The sequence below is a fragment of the Anas platyrhynchos genome, chromosome 26 (genome assembly GCF_047663525.1).
Source record: "Anas platyrhynchos isolate ZD024472 breed Pekin duck chromosome 26, IASCAAS_PekinDuck_T2T, whole genome shotgun sequence".
NCBI classification, from domain to species: Eukaryota; Metazoa; Chordata; class Aves; order Anseriformes; family Anatidae; genus Anas; species Anas platyrhynchos.
The window spans coordinates 1,120,489-1,144,638 of NC_092612.1; the positions used below are offsets into that span (position 1 = coordinate 1,120,489).

General features: G+C 56.5%; 1 protein-coding gene across 2 annotated transcripts; it reads left to right on the top strand.

Annotated features, from left to right (window-relative positions):
- Positions 1-1,695: 1,695 nt before the first annotated feature.
- Positions 1,696-22,329, top strand: VPS45 (vacuolar protein sorting 45 homolog). 2 transcript variants are annotated; one of them, XM_027444477.3, is made up of 15 exons: positions 1,696-1,857; positions 2,311-2,445; positions 2,770-2,830; positions 3,873-3,952; positions 4,345-4,413; positions 4,687-4,824; positions 5,241-5,351; positions 6,036-6,170; positions 6,505-6,618; positions 7,134-7,301; positions 10,242-10,400; positions 11,041-11,148; positions 11,465-11,586; positions 16,149-16,280; positions 21,950-22,329. In XM_027444477.3, exons 1-15 carry the CDS (start codon positions 1,765-1,767, stop codon positions 22,035-22,037), a joined length of 1,713 nt encoding a protein of 570 aa, XP_027300278.1. In that variant the 5' UTR covers positions 1,696-1,764; the 3' UTR covers positions 22,038-22,329. The 2 variants fall into 2 exon arrangements, with proteins under 2 accessions (XP_027300278.1, XP_027300279.1); XM_027444478.3 differs by lacking the exon at positions 16,149-16,280.
- Positions 22,330-24,150: the final 1,821 nt, after the last annotated feature.

Below are 24,150 nucleotides of genomic sequence, written 5' to 3' on the forward strand. Positions count from 1 at the left end.
AACTTCGCGTCTCGTCCCCATCCCCAAGCCTCAACAGCCAGCCTGTCACTAATGCGTTGTGACCGTCCCCAAGAGTGCTTTCGGAACTGTTACTCACAGACTGACTGCTGTCTAGAAAGGAGCAGATTTCATGGACAAGCCTCTTCCTCTGGTCTTTATTTTTCCTATAAAAGACAACAATTTTCAGCTATAGCCGCATTTCCGTGATGTATTTGGATGTATATTAAATGTAAATCGGGCAGAACAAAAGATGAGCTGGGAGCGTGAAGGAGTTCCTGCGTGTCAGCTTTTAGGAGAAGGTACTTACAAGATCGGCAAATAGCTTTCGTTTTTCAGCAGCACCTGCTCACCGCCTCCTGCACGAAACACGCACGTTGTGTGATTACATTTTTATGAACATCAGAGCCCTTTCCCAAAATTGTCACGCCCGGGAATAAGAACAGCAGCAGAATAAATAGCACAGAGCTAAAGGTTAGCGGAACAGGCACCGGCGCCAGTCGTGCCACGCTTGGTGGATGGCGTTAGGGATAAATTATGGGTCCAAACGAACTGAGGTGGTTAGTTAATTGCACACGATCCCCAGAAGGTGTCTGGACACGTCCCTCTTACCTTCCACGTGCTGGAAATCGCCTCGTGGCAGTGCTGCTGGGTACCTACCTCGGCCTTCACACAGCGGCATGTTCAGGAGGAGCCCTGGGAGCAGGAGGAGAGCTCGGTTTAGTGCCTGGTCCCTTCCCTTACTAAGGTTGAGTCCCCTTCAGCCCCACGATGAGGGGGAACGGGGACTCGGCCAGGTGAGGAGGGAAGGGACGGGACCACAGGTGGGTGCGGGACTTTATTCAGGAGCGTGGGGGGGATGGGACAGCCCCAAGGCAGGACCCCAGCCCCACAGCAGGCTCAGGACTGACGGGACCCCAGCCCCACAGCGGGACCCCAGCCCCACAGAAGGATCCCAGCCCCACAGAGGACCCCCAACCCCACAGGGAGCTCAGGACTGACAGCATCCAGTCCCACAGCGGGGACCCCAGCCCTACAGGGGGCTCAGGACTGATGAGCCCCCAACCCCAGAGTGGGACCCCAGCCCCACAGGGGACCCCCAACCCCACAGGGGGCTCAGGACTGACCGGACCAGCCCCCCAGAGGATCTCCAACCCCACAGTGGGCTCAGTACTGATGGGACCCCAACCCTACAGCGGGACCCGAGCCCCACAGCAGGATCCCAGCCCCACAGAGGGCTCGGGACTGACGGGACCCCCACCCCACAGTGGGACCCCAACCCACAGTGGGCTCGGGACTGACAGGACCCAGCCCCACAGAGGACCCCCAGCCCCACAGCGGGCTCAGGACTGACGGGACCCCAACCCCACAGTGGGACCCCAGCCCCACAGCAGGATCCCAGCCCCACAGCGGGCTCAGGACTGACAGGACCCAGCCCCACAGCAGGGACCCAGCCTCACAGAGGGGACCCAGCCCCACAGGGGGCTCAGGACTGACGGCCCCGGCCCCGGCCCCGCACCCTCCGCGCCCAACGCCCGGCCCCACAGCGGGGATCCGCCGTTACCGGGCCTGCCGGCGGGGGGGGGGGAGACGGAGAGAGGAGGCGAGGCCTTGCCGCGGGGCATGCCGGGAGTTGTAGTCCGGCGCCGCGCTGCGCCCTGCGGTACCTGCGGCTGGAGGACTACAAGTCCCAGGGGGCCGGCGGGAGGCGGCGGGGCCGGGCCTGACAGAGCCGAGCCGGGCCGGGTAGGACGGAGCCGGGCCAAGATGAACGCGGTGCTGGCGGTGAAGCAGTACGTGGCGAAAATGATCGAGGACAGCGGGCCGGGCATGAAGGTGCTGCTGATGGACCGCGAGACGGTGAGAGAGGGGCTGGGGGGGGGCGTGGGGGGGGTTTGGGGGGCGTGTGTGGGGTGGGGGGGGCGGGGGGGTGGATATGTGGGGCTGGGGGCGATGTGTGGGGCCGATCTGAAGGGATGTGTGGGGCCCGGGGGAGTGTGTGTGGTGTGGGGGAGTGTGGGGTTTGGGGGGAGGCGTGTGGGGCCCGGGGAAGGTGTGTGGGGCTGGGGGGGGGGGGATATGTGGGGCTGGGGGCGATGTGTGAGGCCTGAGGGGGCTTGTGGGGATGTTTGGGGCCGAGAGGGGTGGATGTGTGGGGCTGGAGGTGATGTGTGGGGTCCAGGGAGGTGTCTGGGGCTGGGGAAGGTTCATAGGGCCGTGGGGGGGGGGACATATGGGGCCCAGGGTGATGTGTGGGGCTGGGAGCTATGTGTGGGGCCCCGGGGTGACGTGTGGGGCCGGCCTGTCCCGCAGACCGGCGTGGTGAGCATGGTGTACACGCAGTCGGAGATCCTGCAGAAGGAGGTGTACCTCTTCGAGCGCATCGACTCCTTCAACAGAGAGCCGATGAAGCACCTGAAGGCCATTTGCTTCCTGCGCCCCACCAAGGTAAAGAGCTCCCCAAGCACAGCGTTGGGCCCGAGGTGCTGAAGGGGATTTGGGCAGCCTGGGCTGGTGCCCATGGCAGGAACGAGGTGGGCTTTGAGCTCCCCAAAAACCCAACCCTGCTCCTGACCCTCCACCCGGTGCCCATCTTGGGTTTGCGTCCTGCTTCACCTCACTGTCATCACATACCACGGGGGGATGGAGCCGTTGCTCCACAGGCTGTAATGAGGGACCCCGATGGGATGAGCAGGAGGCGTGGACGCGTCTCATCCTCTCTGACACAGCAGCAGCGGTTTTAAATCTCTCCCCTGTCCTGTTTTTGTTCAGGAGAACGTGGAATATCTCATTCAGGAGCTGCGGAGGCCGAAGTACAGCATCTATTTTATCTGTAAGTGCATTCCGTTCTGACGGGTAAGTCAGGCTTTGCAGCCAGAGCCCGACCTGATGCTCAGTAGAAAACACTGATACAAGACACTACAACCACCCTCAGACACTTACAAAATGCTGAAAGTGTCTGAGTTCTAGTTCTTATGTTATTTCAGTCACCAAATTATTTTAGCAAAGGTTGTGTGTGTGAAATAACACAGTTAAACTGAAACTACTCACAGAAGATCTTTGCAAAGCAACACCTTAGGTTTGTATTGCTCTGTTATGGGTTACTTCTGAAAAATTCTGGGGTTTTATAACTTTGTGTTGCTTCATAAATGTGAGGGAAGGCTAATGCTGGCAGCAAAGTGCCTTTATTCTATGGGAAACAAGTGCACAGGGTGAGAGGCTGGCCCAAATCTTGAAGGTAAATCATTTAGAGGCAACGTTAGGCCTCTCAGCCCAGCTTGGGGCTAAACTTGTAGCAGGCATCTTGTAATGCCTGCTGCATCAGGCAGGCGTTTCTCGCTCGTGCTGTACAATATTCGAGGGGTTTTGGAAATGAACCAGAACGGCTGCAGCTGCTGAAGGCCAGGCCTCTTCGTGAGGTTCTGGGGAAGGAGCTGAAGCAGCCTCTAGATGTCAGCGTCGCTCCGCAGGACAAAGCTCCTGCCTGACAGCGATGCCAGATGCTTGTCCCAAGCTGTTTCACCTTGTTTGTCTCTTACCCGGGGAAATCTACCCACTGTGGGGCTGCCTGGTGGAGCAGGGAGGGGAGAAGGGAGCCAGCGCTGCCTTCCCAGAGCCATCTCATCCTGCTGCGTCTCCATTCAGTGCAGTAGTCACACACGGGGTGCTGGCACCAGGGGCAGAAAGCTGGTGCAGGGCTCACGGTGGCCGTGTGAGCTCCCTTCCAGCCTGAAATGCCCGCGTGATAATCACAGGTGTCAAGTCAGACGAGCTCTGTGGCAATCTGCTCGTGTGGGGAATGAGGTCAGGCAGTTTTCCTGCACCGTGTGCCGCTCGCAGCACCTGACTGTGCTCGTGCTGTTGTTCTCTTTCAGATTTCAGCAACGTGATCAGCAAGAGTGACATCAAGTCCTTAGCTGAGGCTGATGAGCAGGAAGTCGTGGCAGAAGTCCAGGTGAATTTTTTTGAATATTTTTAAGTAGATTTCTCAATCCAGAAGCCCTGGGAAGGTAAAGGTGGAAGCTTGAGGACTCTTGAGCAGCACGCAGCAGCACTGCAAAAAAAAATAAATACCCCATATGTGTCCTTTTCCTCCCTGCCCTCCGCTGTCAGAGCCACTGCTGTCATCTGCCTGTCCCCAGGCTGCCAAATGTCTGCGACATCGACAAAGAGCTCCAGGCACAGAAACACACCAGCAAGTGGCTTTTCAGGGAGGAGAAATGATTGGTGTCGATGAGTTCAGGCAGTGCTTAGGTTTTAGTGCTGCTGGTGCTAGAACTCCTCCCTTTGTGGGCTGAGTAAGGGCTGGCAAGACACCTGACTGCATTTTCTTCCCCTTGTTGGCAGGAGTTCTACGGAGATTACATCGCTGTGAACCCCCACGTTTTTTCTCTCAACCTCTTGGGCTGCTGCCAGGTATGGAAGAAGCCCCTGCTCCTCTCCGGGGTCTCATTCTGTGGTTAGAGGGACCAGTAGCTGTGGCAAACTGGGCACAGTGGTGGGCTGATGGTGGGGTGCAGTCCGTGAAGGGGCAGCTGGTCCTTCAACGGGGCTGGCAAGGAGAGGAATAACGGGAGATTGGGGTCGGGGCCTTTGCTATTTCCCCCTCTTTCAGCCAAAATCTCTCTCTGCTTCCAAAGAAACACGTGGAGGTGGCGTGTCTGTGTCAGATTGAACCTTTCCTTCCAGGGCCGCAACTGGGATCCAGCCCAGCTGGCCAGGACGACCCAAGGGCTGACTGCTCTGCTGCTCTCCCTGAAGAAATGCCCCATGATTCGCTACCAGCTCTCTTCCGAGCCGGCAAAGAGGCTTGCTGAGTGCGTGAAGGTGTGGTGAGAGCTTGGCCACGATGTCAGATGAGTTTGGCAGCTTGGTTTGATTTTAACTTGTTGAGAAGTCGATGTGTTTGGAGGAAATACTCTTCTTCAGCTGATTCTTGGAGACGTTGCCCTTTCCTTGGTGTGGCTTTGGGCAGGGCATGTCCCTTGTCTCTGAAAAGCCTGTACACGAGGTGAAAACCCTAATTTCTGACACGTCTCACAGTTTGCACCCTCACTTCTTCCAATTTGCAGTGGGTTTCCTGGCGCCTTTTGGGAACAGGTTGTGCTTTATCAGCAGCTCTGCAGCCTGAGGCAGCAGCACAACTACAACTTTTTGTTCACCTGTGCCCAAAGCAAGAGGGAACTTCTTCCAGGTAAACCTATGCTCAGATGGCTTTTTTTTTTCCCCCTTTTTCTCACCAGCAAGTGATCACTAAGGAATACGAGCTCTTTGACTTTCGGCGCACGGAGGTTCCTCCGCTGCTCCTCATCCTGGACCGCTCTGACGATGCCATCACCCCGCTGCTGAACCAGGTGAATCAATCATCGAGGGGCTGAGGGAGGAGCAGGAGTCCTCAGAGTGCACAGAGCCCTGTGCAGCAGCAGCGAGGTGGAGTTCGCAGCCTGCCAGGGCAGGGTTTATGTTCAGAAGGTAAAAAAGGAGACGAGTGTTGCCCCTGCTCTTTTTCAAATCCCTCTCTTGTCTCCTGGCTTGATTTTTTTCAAGCTGCCGAGCACGGATCCTGCACGGATCAAGCGTCAGGCACGTCAGCGCTCCCATCAGCTTTCAGTTTTCTCTCCCCATTAGTATTCTTCTTCCTCGGGTAAATGTAGTGACTCGCTGGTGTGCGGAAACACCCCTCCTGCTGCCTCAGGAGCGCAGAGGCACGTAGGAAACTAAGCAGTTTGCAAACGTGGAAGCTCTGCAGCCAAAAATACGTGGCCCTTTGCAGGCGGAGGAGGAAATAGAGCTAGCTGAGCAGAACAATCAGTCCCAAGCACCTTTTTGGGGTGGTTTTCCCCTGTGTCTGTGCCAGCGAGGAGCTGGTCTGAGTGCCACAGAATTTATTCTGGTGGCAAAAGTTTGGGGAGCGCACGCTTCAAACAGTGGTGTGCTGCTGCAGCAAAGTGGCTTGGAATTCAGCCTGAGCTCTGCTTTTTGGGGCTGTTTGTCCTGCTGAAGCACCACTTGCCTCTCTCTGTCCCCATCCTTGGCAGTGGACGTACCAGGCCATGGTTCATGAGCTGCTGGGGATCAACAACAACCGCATCGACCTCTCTCGCGTGCCGGGCATAAGCAAGGATCTCCGGGAGGTGGTCCTGTCTGCTGAGAACGATGAGTTCTACGCCAACGTAGGTGCTGCTGTCTGCTGGGTGGGATCCTGGTGAGGGGATGGATTTGGGAATCGGGTCCCGTGCTTGGTTTTGCTGTGCAAAAGGATCTTCCCAATTGCTTCAGGCATCAGGGTGGAGATGTATCACTTAAATAGGGTGGAATCAAGGTGTGATGCAAGCGACATCTGATGAGAAATAACACAGCTGGTTCGGGGTTTTAAATAAAACCTGGGCCTGCCTCAAAGCTGCTTGCTGGGTTGGGTCTCGGGCAGATGATGCATGGTGGCACATCAGTGCACCAAGGCTCCTGCCTGAGTGACTTTCTCTCACATCCCCTTGTTGTTCCCTGCAGAACATGTACCTGAACTTCGCCGAGATCGGCAGCAACATCAAGAACCTCATGGAGGATTTCCAGAAGAGGAAACCCAAGGAGCAGCAGAAGCTGGAATCCATCGCGGATATGAAGGTAACAAAGCAGTGTCTCACTGGAGACCAGACACTTCTCCAGGCTGTTCTGCAGTATGATCTACGAGCTTGCTCCTTCTGCCTGCTCTCTAAGCTGCTGCTCAGAGCTTGCTGGAACCCAGCAGCCCCCCAGCTGAACCTGTAAGCCCTCATTTAAGTGCCTGGCTTAACCCAGCACGGCTGTGCGGAGGTTAGAGCTGAGCTGGCTCACCTGGCAGCTGCTCCGAGCACAGGCTGATTCATTTAGTCACCGCTGAAGATTTAAAGAATCCTGGCAATGTCTCTGGAGATACTTTCCATATCCTTGTGTTTAAAGAGTAAACCAAAAGTGCAGCCAAACATCTTGTAATTGAAGAAAGCTTCGGGGCTTCTGGATTTGAGGGGTGTGAGCATCCATATACCGGCACCAGGCTCGCTTACGGTGAGGCAAATAAGTGCCTGCGTGCAACCCAGGGACGAGCTGGATGGTTTTTGCTGTTATTTGAAGAATTGATTGCTTTGCTTTCCCCTCTGCAGGCGTTTGTGGAGAATTACCCGCAGTTCAAGAAGATGTCCGGCACGGTGTCGAAGCACGTGACGGTGGTGGGCGAGCTCTCCCGCCTGGTGGCCGAGCGCAACCTGCTGGAGGTGTCGGAGGTGGAGCAGGAGCTGGCCTGCCAAAACGACCACTCCAGCGCCCTGCAGGTACCTTAAATCTTCCTGCTTTGATCCCGTTGCCCCCCCGGTTGATGGAGGTTTGGTACCGAAAACCAGGGGGAGTGGTGTGTGCAGATATCCCGCAGGGCTGGGGCTCTGGGGGTTGGGATTGCTCCTCTCCTCCCCGTTCGGTTCAGATGAGGATGAATCATAGTTAATAACTGGCTGGAGAAGCATCTCTGCAGATTGTCTTTGCATTTCACACGCCGCGTTCCTGCGTTAGATGCAGTCAGCTGGCTCCTGGCAGGCTGCCTGCAGGCACCGCTAAATCAAAGCTTGGCCCCTGAGCAGCACTGGGTGAAAAATGGAAACCAAAAAGTGGCCTAAACCAGGCTGCTCCTTGAGGTGGCAGGTTTTACTTTTCTTTAAAAAATAAAAAACTGTGAAAAGCCTCCTAGAGAAAAGATTTCGTTGGCAAAGAGGACTGCAAAAGCCTAAAAGAGGCTTCTGTTATAGCTGGGTATAGACTGGAGGTCTGACCCCGTGCTGGCTTGCTGGATTCCACGACCTGACCTCCCATCTGACAGCACGTCGGTAACGACAGGTCGGGGCTGCTGCCTGGTCAGGGAAAATAGCAGCATTGTCGAGAGGGGCTGTGTTAGAGCAGAGTTCAGCCACTGCTTCAGTATTAAAAAGCGATTCCTTAATTTTTTTTGTGGCTAGGGTAGATGATACGCTGCGTAACGGGCTCCTTTATGCAGCACAGCAACACTCGGACAGGAAAATAAGGCTGAGCATCTCCAACGGGTGTGAGATACCCGTCTTCTCGGGCTGTTACGCCGTGCTCCAGGTGGGTGGCTGAGCGATAAGATCAGTTCTTCAGGCACTGCCAGGTCCTGAGCAGGTGTGAAGCAGGACAGGCCTATCAAAATCCCTGCAGCCACCCAGATTTGGGAGCACAGAGATGTGATCCGATGGCTTTTGATTCATAGGTGCAGGGTGGTTGCTGGAGCTCACCCAGGTGCTCGTTTGGGTGCTGCTCTGCCCGAAATGGGTGCTTCTGCCCTTCTCACAGTGCTCAAGTTTGTTCCCAGCTCCATGCTGGAGGAGCTCTGGTGTGCTTCTGGCAACTGAGAGGGACTGAAAGCCGTGTAGAGGCTAGAAAATAACTGCAAAGTTGCAAAAAACGATCTGGGATCTTTCTGCACGAGACAGAGATCAGCATCTCTGGAGCTGCCCCGTTCCCTGTCGCAGTCTCCTAACGGCAGCGCCGGGGCAAGGCCACGGGCACAATGAACAAGGCAGCGCACGAAATAAAGGCAAGATTGTTCTGCCCCTGACGTAACTTCAGCAATTGTTAATTTCTCTGGCAGCCAGGGCCCCCAAGCACAGGACGTTTTGGTTACTCTTTCCCCGCTCTCATTAATCCCCACGTTGTATGGGAGCCTTGAGGGGAGGTTTGGGATCCCACCTCCCAGGCTGGACAAGAGCTTTTCTGTTCCCCGAGCTCCCCGCGGGCACGGGCAGTGCTGCTGTGCTGCCAAAAAGCTCGCAAGCCAACATCTCCATGGGATGACTCCGTCCTTCCCTGTACAGGTGAAGTCCTGACCTCAACAAGGTTTTTACCCTTCGCCTCGGGGATCCTCCCCCAAGCCAGGATTTCAGCCCCTATTTCTGGGCAGATAACGGCAAGCGGAGCTGAATCAGCTGGGGAAACGGCAACGCTTTCCCAACATTGTTTCACAGCTGTTTGCAGGATGTTTCCGCGCTGCCTATCTGTCCTGGGAGGGTGGGAGAGCCCTGCAGAGATACGCTGGGCTTTTTGGAGCGTTTCAAGGTCACGTTTGCTTAGGGTGGAAACAATCCTAGCTGGTTCCGTCCCTCGCTTGGAACTGCCACTAACGCAGCTGTACAACTGGCAGCTCCTCTAATTCCCTGCGTTGGAGCTAGGGCAGGCGGATTGTTTTGCTTTCACAGGGAGAATTTCAGACTCTGGGGTGTACTCAAGCATCTGCCCAGCCCCGACCAGATGCCCGCGAGCACCTCCAGCAGTCGGCGCCTCTTCTGCCAGAGCCACCTCCGAGCTCAGAGCTGAGAAGCTTCTCACTCCCACTGCTCCCCCAAGCTCCCAGCCTGGCTCTCGTGTGTGTTCTCGTAGCTCCAAGGCTCTACCCAGTGACTGAGAGGGTGCGGAGAGGAATTAAGTCCTTTTTCTTGGAACGAGGAGGCCCTAGTGATTCTGTGGCCAGCTGCCAGCTTACACGAGCCTTTATATCCTGCCCACGGTCCTGTGGGGGTTCCATATCTTCCCTGGGAGTGGTCTGTGGTTCAACAGGCAGCTTTTTGGGGCGTGCACCCTTCGTATTTAACATGGCACCGTGTTCCCTTCAGCAGGAAAAGTAACAATCTCCGTGCTGGAAGGAAATACCCGTGGGTTTTGTATTTCCCTCTCCGCTGCTGTCGTTTTGCTTTGCCTTTTCCTGCTTTAATTCCTTCCTTCCTTCGCTTCCAAGCGCTTCGTGCTCGTCCCTCTGCTTCCCACACCCAAAGACTGTCTGAGTGTGATGCTGCTCCTCCACAGCTTCCGAAAGAAACCAAGATCCTTGCAGTTGTGCTCTTGGCTCTTGGCAGTCAACCTGCGGGCCAGCCTTTGCTTCACTGAGGTTGGGAAGGAGAAGAGATGAGAAATTCCTACGCGTGTCTGCTGCAGGGGGGGGCACACACCAAGCTGAGCTCTCCCTGCAGCACATTTTGGGGAGTTAATAACCCAGCAGGACCGGGTTACGAATCCCCAGGCCCACAAAAGCAGCTCGTGCTCCGCTCGCCCTGACTGCAGAGCCCTCCAGAAGCTCGGCTCCGTTCCTTCCTTCCTCCCAATTTAATTCCCTCGCGTCCCTCCTCTGTGCAGTGTTGTTGCTAGGCAGTGGGCTCGCTCTCGGTCCGATTTCACGTCCTTCAAAGGCCTCTCCCTCTCTCCCTCTCTTGCAGAACGTGCGGCGCCTGCTGCAGAACCCCAAGGTGACGGAGCTCGACGCCGCGCGGCTGGTGATGCTCTATGCCCTGCACTACGAGCGCCACAGCAGCAACAGCCTGCCGGGGCTGCTGACAGACCTGAGGAACAGAGGGGTGTCAGACAGATACCGCAAGGTAGCTGCCACGTTTCCCCTTCTGCTGGGGCAGGAGGGAGATTTGGGATGTGTTCCTCGGGGGAAGGTGCCTGGTGGTGGGGTCTCGGCGTAGCACAGCGCTCTTTTTGTTGCTTTTCCACCCCAAAGAGAGCCCGGAGGTCAGCTGGGGGCTGCGGGTGCTGCTTCACAGCTGATTCCCTAATTCCCTGTTCCAAAAGCAGTGATGTTACAAAGGATTTTGGTGAAGCAGAGCATGCCAGGAGGCTGCTACAACCAGCGTGGGGCATGGACACGGAGCCCAGTGCGTGCTCCTTTTGCCTGCCCCCAGCTCCTGCTGGCGAGGCAGTGGCTGCAGGGATGTGCTGAGCCCGCAGCAGGAGCCAGGCTGGGAGGGAGAGGGTGGCAGCGCCTGGCAAATGCGGAGAGCAGCTGGAGAGGAGGTGGAGAAGCAGAATGATGTCACCTCGCGTGGAGGATCTGCTCGCCCTGCAAAAGGCTGCGGGAACGACAGCCCCTCTCCTTGTGCAGGCAGCGTCACGGCGCTGGGGCTCTTGTTGGAGAGGGGGAATGCGTCTCTTCTGAGTGCTGAGTGGACAGTAACTGCCTGGAAACAGCTTCCCTGTGTTAAAAAGATTCTGGTTTTGCCTCTCTCTGCACAGCTGGTGTCTGCTGTTGTGGAGTACGGAGGGAAACGGGTCCGGGGCAGCGACCTGTTCAGTCCCAAGGACGCTGTGGCAATCACCAAGCAGTTCCTCAAAGGTCTGAAGGTACGGCTCTGCCACGGGTGAGATAACAAAAGCTGTAGTCAGAATCACAGCCACAGAGCAGGACTCTCACGGGCTGCAGTGCCACATGGTGTGGCTTTCAGCGTTTAATAGTAAGTGCAGGGAGCATTAGGGCAGAATTCTCATGTAGATGATGGGAGTTGGTTGCAGAAAAGCCCCCCTAAACCTCGACTCAACGGCTAACACTTGCTGTATCCATCAGATAAATGCTGGGGCTTTTTGAACGTGGCTTTGCTGATCATCTCAGCCTGCTGCCTCGCTGTGTTAATTCCTGACAAGAGCTTCTTCTGCGCTGCAGGGCGTTGAGAATGTGTATACCCAGCACCAGCCTCTCCTGCAAGAAACGCTAGACCAGCTCATCAAAGGGAAACTCAAGGACAGCCAGTTCCCCTACCTGGGGCCCAACACTCTCCGGGACAGGTACGTGGGGCCTTGTAGGGCAGAGCTGGGGAACTGGAGCACGCCTGCTCCTCCTGCTGCTGCCACCTGCTCTGTGGTTTGTCCCTGGGTGAAAAAAACACCTCGGGCTTGTCAAAGAAATGTCCTGATGGTGTAGGTGGTGGCTGTGCTCTCAGGTAGGTGCTGGGGAGGGCTGTAAAGACAGACATAAGGCTTCCTTTCTTCGTGTTCAGCACTGGCCGAGTCATCAAGACCTGACATTCCTCTTGTAAGAGCTTAGGTAAGGGATAATGCCACTGCACCACGCTGCCGGGATGTTCACATGATGGATTTCAGCATGCCCCCTAACTTCACTCCATACCATCTGGCGTTTATTTGCAGAGTCCCAAAAATAGCCCAACTGCTAGCTCTCCCTTCTGAGCCAGTTACTATTTCTGAGCGGAATGGGATCTTGCTGAACGTGGCTAATAACTGAAATTGAAAAGGGCCCTGGCTGCCTGCTTCGAGCTGACTTTGCTGGAGCTCAACTCATCTGTTGTCAGTGAAGTCATTATGGATAAATACGGGCCTCAGATGAGGGCACCGAGTGGGCAGAGAAATGGGTTTGGGGACCAAGATTCAGCCATGTCGAGGGGGTGAGAGGGTCAGGGCATGTCAGGGAGCGAGCGTTCGTGGCTGGCTCCCCGAGGCACACACACGCTGCTCTTCCTCCCTACCCCTGCCTTGGGACATTTGCCTCCCTCTGATAAAAGGGAAAATCTGTTTTGTAACGGGGAGCTCCCAAATTCCCTGCCAGGCTGACGGCAGGGGATATAAATCACCTCCTTTATGAGTTAAAAAAATGAATTCTCGTCATAGAAGAGACGAATTGTTTGGGTATGTCCTTGGGAGGCCGGAAGGTATCTGCCTCGCTCCACATTTTACCTTTAAAACTGAAATGGTGGATTTTGGACGGGGTGGCTGGGCAGTTTCAATGAGTGTGTGATAGCGAGGGCAGCAGGAATGCTGTCGTCTCCTTGAAACCAGCTCTTGACTGAGATGGATTTCAGGCCAGCAGAAAGGATTGAGGGATGGGGTCTGACATGGAGCAGGTGGAACAGCAGAAGCTGCACCCACGCATCCCTGACCTGGGCTGGTGCTGAGCTAAGCTGGAAGTGGTCTTCTGACCTTTATCTTCTGGCTGTCAGTGCTCGGTTACACTCTGCTGAGCTGCGTCTCACTCGGATTTCCCCTCTAAAATGTTTTTGTAAGAAGGCACAGGAACCTACCCCTGAGAATCCCGCCACGAAGAGCACCCAAATAATTCGTCTGTGGGGGCGCGTGGGAAAGGTTCGCTTCCTACCTAGAACTAAAGCAAAGCAGAAGTCGGACGAAGAAGGGAAATGAAGTTTCCACCTCGCTCCCTTCCCGCAGCAGCTGCAGCCTTGTCCCGTAGCTGACTGCCGTGAGCCCCGTGGCTTTGGTAAAACAAAATCCCAAAGAGAAGGAGCTGCCAAACGGTAACATCCTAAAAACGGGGTCTCATTGAAAAAAAAGGGTTTGAGCTATAAGGGTTGGAAGAGAAAGGGCCACTTTATGGCTTTGCCCTTGTGCCAAAGGAGTTGAGCAAGGGATTTACGTTTAATAATTTCCCCAAACTCTGTGCACGGAATCAGAGCCCGAGGCGAGCCGGGCTGTCCTTCTCCTGGCTTTCTGCGGGCAGGGGACGGTGTTACAGCGACTGGCAGGGGTTCAGCCCAAGGGCAGGGCGAAAGGCTTTGTGTTTTTTGATCCAAGGGAGGCAGTGGCTCGAGCAGCAAAGAATGCAAACGGATTCTTTTTAACTATTTCTTTCTGCATTGAACACAACGCTCCTGCGAGGGAGGAAGAGCTCGTGGCCCAAATTCATCTGTGAAAGCTGGCAGCAGCGAAGGAAAGGGAATCTGCAAAGCACCGAGCTCCTAGGAGAGAGCAAGAAGCAATTCTGCTGGCTTCTGCTCCTCCTTTCCTTCCCGCTGCGGTAAATATCAACCTTCCTGGTGTGCCACAAGCCTGCAGCCCCCCTCTGCCTTGCTGCTGGAGATTGCTGGCTGGAAAAGCTCCTAAAGCTTCTCCCCTCCACAGCGAGCAGCAGGAGCAGGGGCAGAAGCATCCAAACACCTCGTGAGCTGTGTGAGACCTTCCGAGCTCTGCCCAGGCCTCCCCTTGGGGTGGAGCTTTTGCTCCGTTTACGCCTCGGCCTGGGAATTTCTCTTAATAGGGCATTTGGGATCGCAGCAGCTGGCCCCGATCCTGCTTACCTAAGATGGCCGGAGCCCAGCTCGTAACCAAGCGGGGCAGCTCTGTCACTGTCACTGCCACGTTTAGAAAACCAAACAAGGACCCGCAGCAGCCTCTGGGGCTCGCTGCTCCTCGGAGAGCCCCGAAGGTCCTGCCGTTAAGGTCCTGCCATCAGCCACCTGCTTCTTGCGAGCCCTGCTCCGAAAACCCCATCAGAATTCAGGTGCGGGACGCGAGGACTCGCTGCTCTCATCCCGTTCGGGGCATTCTGCGCCCTCAAGCCAGGGTCCTGCCCCTGCTGGGTCTGTTTGAAGGGAAAGTTCCTCTTTGCCCGCTCGAGGAGGGGAAGAATTTGGAACTGAGGGGAAGAATTTGGAACCGGCTGACCCCTTGGAAGTGCCTGCAGCTGACACGTGGCCAGAGGCAGCTCCTGGGGCAGCGAGCACAAAATCTCCTTTTTTGGAGCCCTCAGCTCGCAGCCTGCGCTGTGTGCCCGGCTGCCTTTGTGTCTGAGCTCACACAGCGCTGCCCTAAGGACCAGGGGAAGCGCTGCTCCCGTTAATCCTACACGTTACCTGGTGCTCGGGGTGGTTTTGTGGTTGTTTGTTAAGGCAGAGCTCTGCTTGGGTCGCTGTTTGCTCGAGGAGGTTGCTTTGTCCTCCCCTCTGAAATGCCTGACTGCTCCGCTGTGAGCTTGGGGCTGAGGAGCACTCCTGGAGGTCGCTCCCCCACTAATCCATCCCATAACAGTCCCGGGGTTTCTTCCTATTCCCGACCTTGCCCTTGGGACAAGCAGCAATTCCCTGGGTGCTTCAGGAGCTTGCCTGTGACAGCACCTCCCAGGCACTCCCGGTTCACTCCGCAGATACCAGCTCACCCCCACGAGGCACGTTTGGATCGTCCTTCCTCCTGCATTGCCCTACCTCTCTGGGATATTTTGGGTGTAGGGTTTTTTTTTGGGTGTCACTTTATCTGTTCCTATTCCTCCGAGCGTTCTCTGCCACGACAGAAGCCGCCGATGCGCGGTGACGAAGCCGTGCACAAGATGTAACCCGGGCACTGACTGTAACAGCCTCACCCTCACCTGTGGCGCTCCAACATCTCGTTAGGCTAATTAACGTGACCCTGACCCCTAGCAGAAGGCTGCGACCAGCCCTGCACAGGCTTCAGGGACCACAGAGTGGGAAGGATTTGCAGGGTGGATGTGGTGGCACTGAAAGGTGACAGCAAACATCCGGACTGGGGCGTGCTGAGACATCGCAGAGGAGTGTGTGGCAGCCAGCCCTGCCACTTCTGCCCCTAAATTCCTCGGGTCTTTAACACTTTTGACCCGAAATTTGTAAGTGATGGCGCTGGGGACTGCACGAGCTGACAAAATTGGGCTCATGAGGATTTTTGGTCTACTTCTGACAACCGACAGCGGCTTGTGGGATCACTCCCTCACCGTGCCTCCCCTTCCCTTGGAGTCCCATTCCCCAGAGACTCAGCTCTTTGTGTCTGGTTTCCCAAAGCTCAGAGGAGGAGGCAGGGCCCTGCTCCGTCCCCTTGGGGACAGCTCGGTGACGGGCGCTGCGGTGCGAAACCCTCCGTCTGCCTTCGCGAGCTGCCTGAACCTGCGTGGCTGCTAAATATAACCCCGCTCCTCTGCAGGCTGCAGGGGATTTCAACCTGTTCCTGCGTAGGGGACGCTGATGGCAGCTCTGCTCTTCATAGCCCTGTTTTCTGAGACCCAAATCCCCGATGTTCCCTCTCCGAGCTGCTCCCCTGCTCATGGGAGCTGGCTCAGCAGGGAGCAAGCGAAGCCACGGAGCGCGGCGCCACCCCTGCATCGTGCTCCGGTTGCTTTGTCACTGATCCGGAGTTTGCGCAGGGCAGGGGGGTGCCTGATGCCTTGGTTGCTGCAGCAAGTGGCTGTACCCAAATAAAAGCACCTATTTGGAGAGCAGGGAGCATTTTGGAGGCTGCAGCGGGCAGGTAATCGTGTCGAGACTTTGTCCTCCTCAGCGAGACGCTCCGGCTCGAGTGGTGGATGGTACCTCGCTGCCAGGATGCCACCCAGGCCTTTTCACCGCAAATTCAGCAGAAATCATCCCCTCTGAGGTTTCTGAGAGCAGAAAACTGGAGCAGTGAGGGAGGATGGTGCAGGGAAGGCACAGCCTTTGTGCGAGAGCAGGAGGTGCAGGGTGCGGGTCTCGTTCTGCGCTCTGCTCGGGGACGCACCGCAGAAACGAGGCATGGCCTGGGGAGAGCAGGCAGCAGGATCGGTGCCTCGGCACCCCTGGCTGCTGCAGGATTGCTCCTTGACCCTCGTGCCTTCGTTGCAGGCCCCAGGACATCATCGTCTTCATCATCGGAGGGGCGACCTACGAAGAGGCGCTGGCCGTCTACAACCTGAACCGCACCAACCCGGGGGTGCGCATCGTGCTGGGGGGCACCACCATCCACAACACCAAAAGGTAACGGCCTCAGCGGGTACCCAGAGCTGCCGACGTGGGCCTGGGTTTGTGCTTCCTGAGGGATCTTTATGGCACAGTAAGAGACAGAAACGTGTGGGAACGGTCCGAGCCCTGCTCCGTGCGTTATGTTACCAAGCTGAGGGTTTAACATGTGCCTTACTGGATCCGGGGGCAGGGAGGTGGACGTGTGTAGTTCCTCCTGCTTAGAATTCACCAGGCACCCCGGGAGGAACGAGGAGGCAGCGCAGCACACAAGGATTCAGACCCGGCTGTGGTCTCGTTGCCTCTGCTGGAATCTGGAGCGACTGCGTGCGATGGCAGCGAAGCCGCTGTGCCTATGATTAGAACCGGGCTCTGCGACTGCTCTGCCTCTCTGCCGCCCACGAGCCTGCAGAGCATTGGCTGTGCCTTTTCCATTTCTCCCCAGAGAAAGGAGCTTTCCTTCTTGGTTCGCTTTACGCTCCGGGTTGCCTTCTTGGGAGGCCAGACGTTGTGGGGGCTTAATCCCTGCCCGTGCTGAGCTTCGCTGATTTCCTGGGTCACCATCCCCGGAACGTTTGGGCAGCTGGGAGGGCTCGTGTCAGGCAGCATCGATGCCATTTCACCGAGCGAGCCGCTCCCAAGGGAATCTCAGGGTCTTTTGGGGAAATCCCAAACCCAAATTATTCATCTGAGACCACGGGTGAAAATTGAGCCCGCTTGGGGTTTTTTTTTCAGCGCAGCTTGTTGCTAGCCAAGGAAAGAACCACGAATTTTAGTACATGCCCTGCTCCCTCCTGCTGCACCGCTCCGTCCCTCTCGTGCTGACGTTGTGGGGCTGTTATCAGCAGGAGGGGAACGTCGGGAATGTGACAGGTGACCCCCGGCTCCCCCATGTGTTGCAGCAGGAAGCGTGGTGGAATCCAAGCCTGGGGCGAGCCCCTCGAGTTGTCCGGCAGCTGCTCTGAGCCTGAAAGGAGCTCTGGGCTGGGAGGGAAGCACGGCTTCACCGTCCCTGAGTGGAAACAGGCAAAAAGAGTCCTAAAGAAGAGGGGAAAGTCATTCTTCTCAGCATTTAGGATGAAGTCTCCAAGCTGACAGCTTCGGGAGCCTCCACAGTGCCCCGGGGATGCACGCTGCCAGCACCACGGCTCTGGGTGGCAGGCAGGCGTTTGCCAGGCACCTCCTTGATCTCAGTTACTGACAGGTGGACCCAAGCGTGGTGTGTAGGCTAAAAAACGGCTTGGGTTTGGGCCATGTGTGTGCACTGCTGCTGTATTAGGGTTCTGGGTCGTATTTATAACACCCTCTGCACTTTTGCCCTTCCCTTCCATGCCTGTGAGGGATCTCCAGGCTCCAAAGCTGCCTGCACAGATGCAGCAACAATTCTTCTGCAAGGCAATTCAGTGACCGATCATTTGCTAAGGAAAAAATGCCCAAACCCTGCAAATTCCCAGCGCCTGCTCCAAAATTGGGCCTTTCTTTGGTTTAGCAGATGATTGGAAAGCTCCTGAGCTGGTGCTGGCCCAGCAGCAAATTGCTTTTACGAACTGGGTTACGAAGGCAAGTCTGTATTAGCCCACATCTCGCCCGATTCCTGCCCAAATTACCCAGCTTCCTCAACCTTCTGCTTTACAAAGTAGCCTCTGAACTAAATCCTGTTTTAGCCAGGCCTGGAAATAGTCACAAAAAGAAACCAGCAGACGTGCTAGCTGCTCTTCGACTTAGGAAAAGAAGGGAATTAAGTCAGCTTAAACCTTGCAAGGATGCAAAATAAAACCTGGTTTGTATTCAGCCTTCCGTCCGCGGTAACCGATGCTTTTTGAGGCTGATTTTGACATTTACCAACAGGCCCACATCAAACTTTTTTTACCAGCATCTGTGCTGAGAACCTGGATGGCGCCGTCGTCGCGCCACGCTGAGCACAACGCCAACAAAACCGACGGAGTAAGCGCTGCGAAGCTGCCTGGGATGGCAGAGTAGCTTTTCACACCAGATTGGAGGTTGAGACCTGCCCCGAAAGCGTCTCGGTGTAGCAGAATCAGCAAAAACTGTCACTGGGACGGGGAAAACCTAGGAGAAGGAGGCAGGAGGGTGAGGAAGGAGGGGATCGGCTCCGGGTTCCCATCCCAGCTCTGCTGCTGACCCCGGAGGTGACGTTGGGCAGCTCTCCTCGTGGTTTGTTTGCAGCAGCAGGTCTCCGAGCGGCTCCTGGCTGGATGAAATTCCAGATTTGCAGCTGCCTGCTGGGCTCCCCGTCGTCTCGGTGCTGTGAGGAGTCACGTTAGCTAGCCAGGGCTTCTCCCGTGACGGCGTTTTGGCGCAGTCTCTGAATTATTTACAGGAAAATGAGGGTGCTGTATCAGAATTTGCATTTCAAAGAATGAAGCGGGTTAGAAAAAAAAAGGGGGAAAAACGGGCTGTTGCTTGGTAAGGGCTGATCACTACACGGTCCTGCCCGGGAGCTGCGGGATGAGGACTGCCGAGGGTCCTGTAGTGACAGCAGCCCTGCCTCAGGTGAGTTCCTTTTCCCTCGTGGCTTGAATCACGTTTCCTTAACAATGAAAAGCCACGGTGGGGCTAACAAAACAGCTAGCACTTTGGCAGGGATCTCGAGCACTTTTCGAGGGCCTCCTGTGTGCAGGGCGAGCTGAGAAAAGAAGCTCCCCGTCACCAATTCAAGCAGTGTGAGGCTCCCGGGTGTTCCAGCAGCACACCGAGGTGTCTGATGCGAGGAAACCTCGATTTTATTGCGCCCTAACTCCTGCAGTAATCCTTCAGCCTCCCTTTAATGAGCCGTTGCTTACGGCTGCGGGATTAGGGCTGATATGTCACAATAAACAAGGAGATTTCTCTATTAATGCGCTGAGCAGCCCGTGTAAGCACGCTAATCCCCTGCTTTCATTGTTCTGACCGGTCCAACTCAAACTGTGATCAACATCTGTGTCTGGGGGGGTGCGGGGTGGCTTAAGGGCTCTGCAGCCAGCGTTTGGACAAAGCAGGAGTTGAGGAGACGGGCAAGCCTCGGGGGCTGGTCGCGGTGTTGGAGCTGTGAGGTTGTGAGAGGTCCCTTGTGTAAGGGACCCTGCCTCGTCCGGTGGCTGCGCTGCACCCAGAGGCTTAAAACCGGGCTGAAAATGCTCTTACACAACCCTCTGTGCTGGCAGAGAGGTCTCCAAGCACCCGTTTAAAGTTCCCTTCCACTCAGCAGCGATGTCAAGGGGAATCTGTCGCTGCTGCTCGTTCTGGATTCGTGTCTAGGAACACAAAATAAGGGCAGGAATCTTTTAACAGTGTTGAAATGAGGCACGTAGGCAAAGGGATTCCTTGGAAAGAAGTCAGGCTAAGGAAGCCAACGGGCTCTGTTGGTGGAGTTTATTCCTCTAGTGGAAAAAAATCCCCGTGGATTTACAGGAGATGAGAAAATTGGTGTTTTTTCTCTTCCCCCTCTGCCTCTAGCAGGGAAATCGGCGCAGTGCTCCCGCTCCACGGGCTCTTTCCTGGCATCACCCGGGGCAGCCCGGTCAGTGACAAGGCTCAGAGCGTGCCCTGGGTCTTCTCGTCCTGTCCAGGGGGCTGCAAACAGGAGTTGGGAGCACAAAAAAAAACACAAAACACATTAAAGCATCCAGAGTGCTGAAAAATCAGGTGAAACTCAGAGCAATGCAGAAATGCAAAGATGAGACAATTTCTGAGCCTCGTCTGGCATTGCGCACGCTCAGGTTTGCTGCACATCGTTCTGTCCCCTTTCAGTTCACTTAATTTTTCATTTATTTTTACCTCCGTGCCCACTACCAGGCAGCCCTCTCGCTGCAGTGCCCGGAGGATACGCAGAGCCGCGTTTGGAAGCGCTCGGAGATGCTTTGAGAAACGCCAACGGGGTGGAAAAAATCTGGTGTTGTCAAGGAATTTTCAGGGTTTTTCTGATCGGGCCAGACTGGCTGCCGCTGTTACTCGTGAAACTTTGGCAGCCCTCCTGAAAATACTCCTGTTAGGGCTTCTCAGAGAGGTAAGGAAACCTTCCTGGCCGCGTTTTCCTGCGTGAGGAGCCGAGGGAGGGCTCGATGCAGAGCTGTGCCCCGTGCTGGAGGGCCAAAATGCCACTTCTGTGCTTTGGGTTGGGGTAGAACCACCTGATAAACGACAGCCCGAGTGTAGAGCTCTCTGGTTTTATCCCAGTAATGTAAGGAGCTGTAATGGAAGGGCTGGAAGATTGGGGATTGTTGTTCAAGTTTAAAAAAAACAACACGTTTTTGAGTTTTATTTATGGTGAATGTAAGAGTTCGTTCTTGGGATGGTGCCGGACCATAGCAGCCTCTAATTTCATGCAGGAACCAGGTAAATTTGGGCAGAACCGTGCTGGAGTGAAACCCACGGGTTCTCGGTAGCTTTCCAAGAGGATTTCAAGACCCCAAGTTGCATTTTTGGGGGTTGGGAGCGCTCGCAGCAAGGCGCAGGACGCGAAGAGCTCCGAAAACGAAGGGTGACGACGGAGGAACATCTGGCGCCTGGGGCCGCCTCATCCGGAGCGCAGGTTGAGCACAAACCTGCAGGGATTAACCCGAGGGGATATTTACCCTGACCCACTTACCCACTTACCCGCAGCTCGGGTGCCAAACGCCGCTGGGCTGCGTCCTCGGCAGAGCCTCCGTGGGGGCTGCGGGGCTGTGCCTCGGCGAGGGGCTTTCCTTCTGAAAAGGACCTCGAACCCTAACCCGCTTCCAGACCTCGTCAGCCAACTTGTTCCCAAGGCTTAGTGGTCTTGGAGGTCTCTTCCAACCTCGCTGCTTCTGGGCGGGCTCACAAATTCCCATTTTGGTGTCTCGGTATCAAATTGGGGCAGGATGTGGAACCCGGACCCACGGACGTCTTCGCCAGCTGCCGCCTGCCCCCCGCCTGCCCCAGCCTTTTTTTCCCTCTGCAGCTGCCCCCAGCAGCTGATCTCCATGGGCCAAGGGGTTGCTGAGAAGCCCAAATGTGTTGGGTTTGGTTTTCCGATGGGACCGTTGCTCTGGGACATGGCTGTTGGGGTCCCTTGGGAAATCACAGGGAGCCTGGCATGAAGCTGAGCGTGTGTTTAAGCCTTTTACTGAGCTGAAACTTCCTTGAGACCTGCCTGAATGAATGGTTGGTGCCTCAGAGGTTTCCATTAGCCAGATTCAGATGTCAATCCTTAAAACCCTGCGGTCCGTAGGGCAGAAATTGGAGGCAGGGTCCTGCTGTGGGGCCCTGCTGCAGGGCTGAGCCGGTGATGAGGCACGCAGCGTGACCCAGCCTGCTCCGGGGGCTGCTTTCCGGAGGGCCCTGGCTGCAAAATGCCAAGGATGCCTCAGCAGGAGGCTTCCACCCTGCCCCTTCCTGCCTTATCACCCCGCAGGAAGGCTGAGAGCTGGCAGAAAGCCGAGCCCGGCCTTCCTGGCTTTGTTACCAGAGGTGAGCGGGGGGCTGAGCCCACGCGGATCCCTCCTGGGAGCCCTCCTGGGAGCCTCGTTGGCCCTGGCCTTGGGGGAGACCTCCCCGAGCCTTTCAGGGTCCCCCCAGGGCTGGTGCTGGCCCGGTGAGCCCGGTGCTGGGCTGCCCACCTTTGGGTGCCCAGGGCAGGGTGCTGCCCTCCTGTACCTTTGCGCTTTGCTCTCCGTGCTCTCCGGGAGCGAAACATTGCCTCCGCTCACCTGAACTTCTCTTGGCAGCTTCCTGGAGGAGGTTACGGCTGCAGGATTCCGTGGCCGAAGCACCGAGAGCTCCCAGGCGCCGCCGAGGCCAAGCAGCAGACGATGAATCCCGGAGGAATTCCCATCCCGAACCCTGCCGAATGCTGCCGTTGGCATCCGAGGTGACGCACCGGGGCGTGCCCCAAGCTGCAGCCCCCTCGCTGCCCTCTCACTACCGCAGCTCTCGGGACCTCTCCAAGTTGTGGCCCGCAGGAGAAGTCCCTGCAGCAGCCCGGAGGCCCTGCACGGCGCTGGCCGGTGCATCTCTGGAAGGTGATGGGCACTGCAGGACCTTTGCTCTGCTCAGTTGTCTGTATATTTTGAGTCCTATTAAACGATCCATTTTACCAAACCTCTCACCTGGTGAATGGTTCTGATGTTTCTCCTAGTGCCACGGGGGCAGAACGACGTCCTCAGTGCTCTCTGCTCACTTCTGGTTACCTTAAACCAGCACAAACCTGCCCCTTTTCTTGTTCCCGTGTTGTGAGCTGAAAAAGCGTTGTGATTCCCTCGTAAAAGTTACTCTAGCAGTACGAAAACAAGGTGGGTTTGAGAAGAAGCAGAGCATTGCACTGCTGGAGCAGTGCTGGGAGCAGAGGTGCTGTCATCACGAGCACGGATCTGGACCAGGAGGGGCTCCTGGGGCGCAGCCAGGAGAGGCAAGGAGGATTTGTTGTTTTTTTTTTTTTTCTTTTCCAAATTTCCTTTTATTTTAGGTGCGGGAACTGCGAGAGCAGCACAGGTTAAGAGGCAGAACAGACGTCAGCAGCCTGGCTGCCTGGCTCCTGCGAGCGTCTGCTGCCAAGGAGCTGGGCTCTCCCTTATCTCCTGCCTTCCCGTAAGCGGACGGGACTGAACCTCCCGTTCCCTGCGAGCTCTGCAGAGCTGCCGCGGACGGAAAATGCTTGAACTCACACTCATTTCTCTGGCTTCATTCCCTGAAGCAAGGTCATCGCTCCGAGCTCGGGCACCCATCCACCCAAAACCATCCCCGTGGTGCTGAAGGCTTGATGCTCCGTGCGGGAGCCTCACCAGGGTTGTGGTGTGACACCAACGGGGTCAGGGCACGGGGCAGGGTTCCCACACACACCCTTCGGGACCGCTTCCTTCCTCGCTCGGGGCCGTGGGGCTTTGTTTGCGCTGGGCCGGGTGCTGGCAGAGCTTCCAGCTCATCGCCTGCATCCGTGCGTCTCGGAAGCTGACACGTTTTGCTGCTCTCCCTGTAGGATTCACGCCCCGGCTGTTATTTAGCCAGCGGGCTCCGATGTTCCCGTCGGGCAGCTCCGTCTCCCACCAGCCGTGGAAGTTTTGCTCCTGGTACTGCGGGGGCTGGGACTCCACCGGCCTCTCCCACGTCAATCCTGCTCCTCAGCCTTTTCCTTCGCCATCTCCCCAATTTTGGCTTCCTGGCGAGCGCAGGTTTGGCCCAAGCCTGACACAAAACCCTTGGGGTTTTCCAAACCAGAGGCTCACATCACGGAGAAGCGCTGGGGTTTGGCGTTCCCCTCGGCCATCCACAATTTTCTGCCCCGCCAAGCTCACAAAATGAGCACAAAATGAGCAGGCAGCAGCTGGGGGGGGGGGTTTTGCTCCTGCCCCTGCCCCAGACTGCACGCTACGAGCCGGGGACCCCACAGCGGTGTTCCTACAGCCTTATGGCACCTGCTGGAGCCACGCACCCCGTCCATCCCAAAGCACCCGTCCCCGGGCTGCCCGTCCTCCCTGGGTCTCTTTGGGGGTCAGCACTGGAGTGACAACGACCCCACCTCGGTTCTTAGCCCCTGGGTTTTGCCCCCATCTCTTTCGGGGCTTTCCACCGTGCCGCCAGATGCCCGAGATCATTTTGTGGGGTTATTCATTTGCCTCCTGGTGGCCATACAACGCCGGATGGGGGGGAGAAGCAGCTCCCAGGGGCCTTCCTCTGACGTCTTGGGAAGGAAAAGCTGCAGCTCGGGTCTAGGGCATCACGAACAAAAGCCCCCCCCGCCCCGAAGACTCGCTTTCCCAGGGCATTTTCTCATGGAGAAACCGCCGAGCTGAAAAGGAACCAGCAGGGCCCTGGGTAGGAGGTGGGAGGCTCTGGGCTTTCTGTGGCTCGGCTCGCATTGTTCCGCGCTGGCGGGGGCGACGTGGGGGAGCCTCGGCCATTCAAAGCCCCGCTCCTCACCACGGCTCCTGCA

What these genes read in the sequence shown, in the direction of transcription:
- VPS45 (XM_027444477.3), top strand. Translation starts at nt 1,765, where the DNA reads ATGAACGCGGTGCTGGCGGTGAAGCAGTACGTGGCGAAAATGATCGAG. An exon ending in ACCTCTTGGGCTGCTGCCAG is followed by an intron (nt 4,414 to 4,686) that starts GTATGGAAGAAG and finishes CTTTCCTTCCAG; the next exon opens with GGCCGCAACTGGGATCCAGC. An exon ending in GGCTTGCTGAGTGCGTGAAG is followed by an intron (nt 4,825 to 5,240) that starts GTGTGGTGAGAG and finishes TTTTCTCACCAG; the next exon opens with CAAGTGATCACTAAGGAATA.